At 38.2% G+C, this 6,274-nt stretch overlaps 1 protein-coding gene across 2 annotated transcripts in view; it reads right to left on the bottom strand.

Annotated features, from left to right (window-relative positions):
- XPO6 (exportin 6) overlaps positions 1–6,274 on the bottom strand; it is a 97,964-nt gene that overhangs the window by 10,565 nt on the left and 81,125 nt on the right. For both annotated transcript variants that reach the window (XM_011378805.2, XM_023522500.1), the window contains 2 exons: positions 4,722–4,868; positions 3,631–3,820 (listed from right to left, as the gene is read on the bottom strand). In XM_011378805.2, the coding sequence (XP_011377107.1) occupies positions 3,631–3,820; positions 4,722–4,868 (337 nt within the window). The remainder of the gene's footprint in view (positions 1–3,630; positions 3,821–4,721; positions 4,869–6,274) is intronic.

Here is a 6,274-nt window from a genome sequence, read left to right as displayed (position 1 = left end):
ACACTAAACTCAGGCCCCCAGGCTTTCTGAAAAACCTGGGCCTGGGGCTTTGGTTTAACTCTAAGGCAACCCAGGGAGAAAAGAGAAATTGAAGCAATAATACCACATGTGAGTCTAGCACAACCCAGGGCCAGCCTTAGTAATTCTTTGGTTGGTATGCAGAAGCATCTAAAAGACAAAATAATTCCAAAAAGAGTTCTAAAAAGGCTGTTTACAGCATGCAAATAAAATATATATATATATCTTTAATATAAAACTATGGCCATCTGAGCAGGTAACCTTAACTTACTCTATTTGCCATAAATATAAATTGGATCCAACTATTCTTTTGAGTTTTTTATGCCTGAGTCATGGCTAATGTTTTTTAAAATGTCTGTTTGCCTACGTATGTACATGATATTTTTCTACCTCCAAATGGTATTATCAAAATTGTTTTGTAAAGAGGTCTATTTAATAGGCTCTAAAAAATTAAGCATTTACACAAATTATGTATACTCTCAGAAATGTAACAGAAACCAATCCAAATAAATTTCAAGGAAAGTATTCAATATTAACATTAGTTCCAGGTTGTTGGTTTAATTAAAACAGCCATGTCTTTAGAATTACTATCATAATATTTTCATTTTACCTAGGTTTACTGAAAATCAAATAAGTTGATATTATCTTGGTTACAAAATTTATCACCAAGGAAAATAAGATGATGGTTAGCTGTCTAATGTCTAATGAAAGCATAATTGTTAAAAATAAGTAATTTAAATAAATGCAAATAAAATCAAACTTTATACTAAGTTAAACTATAACAGACATTTATTGAATATCTAAATCATTTCCAAATAAGATAAACATTAAATGCTAAACATAAGTTTAACCACTTTAGGCATTTTAATTTTCATTTTTTAAAAAAGTTTATTAGGATAAATATACTTACAAAAATTTTGAAATGTATAAGTTTGCTAATCTACTACTGGATGCTAATATACGATGAACAGCTCACAACTGCCTGCTTTCTAGTTTTCACTGGAAAGTAAAGATTATAAACAGTTTTAAAAGTTGGAAGAAGAGCTGCGAATGCAAAATGAACCAAAGAAAAAATATCAAAGCACTTTAGAAAAATAAGCATAAATTAATGTGCACAAACTATGAGCACTAGTGCTGAGAAGGCAAAAGAGCAGGCACCCTCCCTTTTGGAAGATGAGCAATGGAACTCCCATGAGCATTTTCCCCTACTACAGACAGATTTACTGTAACTTGTTTTTCAAACTGTGATGACAGACCTCTGGTGAGTTACAATTAGAATTTACTTAAATAGAAAATATACATGTTATCTAAATTTGTCAATACTGACAAATGGACAATATATATCTTTAATTCTATCTGCAATGTATAGAACATAGATTTAATTATTTCTATGTAATAGAATTTTATAAAATGCAAAATACATGGCATATACTGAAAACAGGAAATACATGTCAATTTATTAAACTTTTATTTGTTACTTACATGGTTTTATATGTAGAGATATACGCTGGGCCATAATATACACTCTATTTCTTGCTATGAAATGATCCACCATATTTCAACGTCACTGCTCTTACACCACAGTGAACTGAGCAAACATAAGCAAAAGTGTCTGTGCCGCCAGCTGCAAAGGCCAATACAAGAACCACCACCTTTTCTCTCTGTACATACACAGTGCTAACTCCTAAAGGCCAGGCTACAGTCACTCTGTAAGAGGCTCAAACCCTGTTGCCTTGTCTTTTCAGATTTGTAGCCAGGCAGTAATCTTTATTTAAAAGAACTTCCCCCATTTCATATAATTACTTTCAAGGCTGGGAATTCTGGTGCTGGCTTTCCACATAAGCTCTGCCATCAGTTTAGAAGTTCTCTCATCTTTCAAATCTTTATTCTGCCTACTCAATATAGAACAATCCTCTTCAGCAATAATGTGGGAATCCTATTGCCCCTGCCTGGTCTAATCATTATTTTAACTATATTATGTAGAAAGAGTTTATATTCATTTAATGTAATGCACAGGCAATTATGCTATCGTCTAAGAGTAAATCTGTAATTAATTCTGTAACAACTGCCTTGCACCATTTCTTTTTTAGATAAGCCTTGTTAAGTTTTTGAAATTGAGAAAGTAACATTTAAACTAATGAAATCGAAATTGTCAGAAAGAGGTTTTTTAAATAAAACTACTAGAAAATAATTAGAATGAAAGAAAATGATGGTATGTGAAAAATATGTATTTCAGTAAAAGAAAGAATGAGGCATAGAGATGCATTTTTTTTTTTTTTTTTGGTAAGGGGTGGGGGGAAAGAAAGTAATTGTGTCCTGAACTAAAACGACTGTTCCAAAATAAGGAAAAAGGACATAAACTAATTGGACATAAAAAGTTATAGAAGATTTATGGATAATAAATTTTGAAAAAGAAATTTTTTGTGTTGACCAGAGACTGAAATTCCAACAAGCAATTAGTTTGCTTGTCCCCAATTGCAATTCTCTGCTATACCCAAACACTCATTTTGCTGGTAAAATAACAGGCTATTTTATTTTTAAGGGTGACAGTATCTACTGCTGATGTGTTCAGGAATAAACTGCCTGATCGATGGGCCTGTGGCCTGACAATATATATAGTTATTGTTACTATACTGTATTACATGTTGTTGACAATATATATTTCTCACAATACCCTAATGTATGAGCTCACTGGATGACTCCACACAGCACACAGGAAAATAGAGGCAGTGGCCAGCAAACAGGCAGGAGTTCAGAAGAAAGAGCAAGGGCCCGGATCAGAGAAGCCTGGATATATCACAAGACAGCTATACACCCAGGGCAGGATCCTTGTCAGTGCACTGGGGAGAGCCATCAGCCCCATATCTGTAGGGTTGCTGTGGCGATGAGAGACAAGTTTCAGAATAATTCTAGCAAAGTGATATACGAGAAGGTCCAGAAGAAGAAAGCTGTCATCATTCCCCAGCACCAGTGGGTGCTCTTTCCCTTAGACACAGCTTTCCCAAGAAGCCTGCCATGGCTCAGCCTGAGCTTAGCAGCCTCAGTCCTGGCAGAGCTCCACCTGGCAGTTCTCTGTGGATCGCCCTGAACCCAGAGCACACCAGCCTCTGGCGACTGAGGTGGCTTTCGAAAAGGGTACAGCAGAAGCCATGCTTTTGAAGACTGAAATATCTGTATTTGGAGAAAGGTTAAATACAGTTCCAAAAGATAATTCTTAAATTCTTTTTCCTGGTGTGTAGAGGTGAACTGCTTTGCTTGCTTATACAAGTATCTAAAATGGATCGATAATCGCTGTAAGATTTTTTTTTTTAGCTGCAGAAGGATCATCAATAGGGCCTTCAATAAACATTTTTCATATTTTTTTACATTTTAGATAAGAGAAGGGGCATCCTGCATTCAGGAAATAGATACGGCTGATGTGTTCATTGAATTCGAGAGGTAAGTAAGTGGGTTCTAGCCCCCAAGTCTGACTCTTCCACTTAGCAGCTGTGTGATTTGTGGACAAATGAATTCAGCTCATGAGCTTCAGGTGCAAATCTCAGCTGCCACAAAGGAAGAATAATGGCAACCTTGCCCATCTCTCTGGGATGTCCCTGTGTAGGGACCACTTACTGTCATCCAGTGGCATCTTCCTCTGTGAGGCAACGGCATTGGGCTTCAGGTTGCGATAGTCCCTGGAGAGTGCAGAGATAAGGCTGGTATGGTTGATGGAGCGCACAGGCCACTGCTGCTCATTCTCCGGGAGGTTTGGCCATGGGAGCAGCAGGATATTAGAGAGGGCTCTACACACCAGCACCTGAGCCTGGAAGAGACCGCCCCACCCAAAGGCATCATTATGAGTTCAAAAGCAAAAGACAGCAGAGCAGCCTTGCCTCACACAGCCTTTGGCACCCACTGCACACACTAAACTCAGGCCCCCAGGCTTTCTGAAAAACCTGGGCCTGGGGCTTTGGTTTAACTCTAAGGCAACCCAGGGAGAAAAGAGAAATTGAAGCAATAATACCACATGTGAGTCTAGCACAACCCAGGGCCAGCCTTAGTAATCAATCCTGGTGCCATTACTTCCCCTCTGATCTGGTTCCTGAAGCATCAAGGGATAAATCACAGACACTGCATCTAACTAGTCTCGTGGCTGCTGGCTTCTGACACCCTCTGAGGAGCTACTCAGATCAGGGCTGTTAAGAGAACCCTTTACAATGTACCCTCGGCAGCAGGTCAGAAGCAATACAATCACATCCAGATGCTCTTAAGTAATGGCTTTAACTATCCTCTGACCCCAGCCCTATTTCAATTTTTCTAAACTTCCAGCTTGAGCCTCGTAGGACTTTAAGAGAATATATTTATCTGGAGCATCTCAACCCCCAAAAGAAACAACTATATAACAACAACAAAAAGAAGATTTTAATCAAAAAGAATGCAAGAATGCAAAGACTCTCAAAACAGCCAAATTACCAGCCCACAATGCAGCACAATCCGTGTGTGTACTGGGAGGAACTTTCCACGTTAACACACTGTCCACGTAGGGAAGAGCATTACAAGAGAGCACTAAGACTATGTCAGGGCCACCTGTGTTAGAAAGCCATCTATGCTGGCATGGTCTGTAAGGTCTGAGAGCAAAAAGAAAAGCGAGACTCTTCTTCCTCGGGTTCCCTAAGGATGAGCCACATGTCTCTGATGACCCTAGGGTAGCCCTGGGGCCTCACCTTATCAACAAGTCGCTGGGCAGAGGCATCAGTGATTCTGTTGAACACTTTCTGCACTGCGGGGATGCTGATCAGAAAGACAGGCCTCACGGTGGTGGCCAGTGAGACCAGTAGGTGGCATGCAGATAGCAGCAGCTTGTCTTGAACCTGAAGAGGGAAGAGGACATGTCAGCTCACTGCATTCTCTGTGACACTGGTATTAGAAGAACTCTGATGAGGCAGCCATAAGCTAAATATGGTTCATGGCTGCAAAATTATACTATGTAGTCTCTATCTCAAAGGAGTTTTCCTATGATGCCACTCATCAAAAAGGCATCCTCTTCTTCACCATGTCCAGGACCACCACCTCCAGTTCCTCCTGTTCATAGTCACCGGCATCTTTGAACTGAGTCACTTGTCAGCTCAAGAATCTACGGTGGTTCTCTTCAGCACTTAAATCACACAGCAAACTCCTTGGCATATCATTCAAACACTCTGGGACTGTTCATCTTACTCCTCTTGCTCCAACCAAGCCAAATTTCTCTGGGCCCCCGCTTCACACTCCACTCCATCAATCACGCCAAGCTCTCCTACTTTCTTCACCTTAACATGCCAATCAAAAACTTGATTCAAGTATCATTCTGTCCTTTTCAAATTAACAAAAGAGAAAACTTTTTATAGACAGGACCTAATGCTGGTAAGACTATGGTGAAAACAGCACACAAAAGTCAGAGAGGCACATAAGGATTGTTTAGGAAAGGAATATTACTATATTACTATAATTTCCTACAAGCACAAAATATCCCTAACTTTTAACTCTATAATTCCACTTATTCTAAGAAAATTACCTAAAAGATTAAGCTACATTAATGAATACACACATTTCAGAAGTATTTATAATGACTTTTGTTTAAATGGTGGCTACTTAGCAATGGCTAGGTAAATTATGAAACTCCCCCCAGGGGATATATGATATCATAACTCATTTACAAATTACAATTAACAAATACAACAGAAATTTATGAAAATAATACATTATCCTGTTTATAGCTGTACAGAATGCTACATATGACTAAAAATTATTTTAAAAAGAAAAACAAGCATCTGTATGCTCTAGCAATATAAACTGGTGGTCTTCTTGGAGGACAACTTAATAGAACCTATCAAAGTTTACATGGATATGACTTTCAACCCAGCAATTCCACTTTCGGGAATCCATCCTACAGGGATCTAATTTCCGTTAATAGGAGAATTATAATACATCCCTACTACAGAATAGTGGGGCAGTTTGAAAAACTGAAGTTGCTCTACCCGTGTAAAAGTCTCCAAAGCACATTGTTAAACAAAAGAATATGTATCTCAAATGATCTACAAACTTTTACTATGTATGCAAAAAAAAGAAACATGTTTTAAGGATATACAAGCATATCCTTACAACCACATAAGGATATGCTTACAGTAGAAAGGAAAATGTTTTAGAGGAAGGGTTAAAGAGTACCGTAACTTTTCGGTCTATATAAATTTGAACCACATTTTACTTTTCACAATGAGCATGTATTCATGTAGGACTTAGA

Source organism: Pteropus vampyrus, unplaced genomic scaffold, assembly GCF_000151845.1.
Source record: "Pteropus vampyrus isolate Shadow unplaced genomic scaffold, Pvam_2.0 Scaffold347, whole genome shotgun sequence".
In the NCBI taxonomy this organism is placed as follows: Eukaryota; Metazoa; Chordata; class Mammalia; order Chiroptera; family Pteropodidae; genus Pteropus; species Pteropus vampyrus.
The sequence above is the reverse complement of the archived record's forward strand: the minus strand, read 5'-3'. Positions and strand labels throughout refer to the sequence as shown.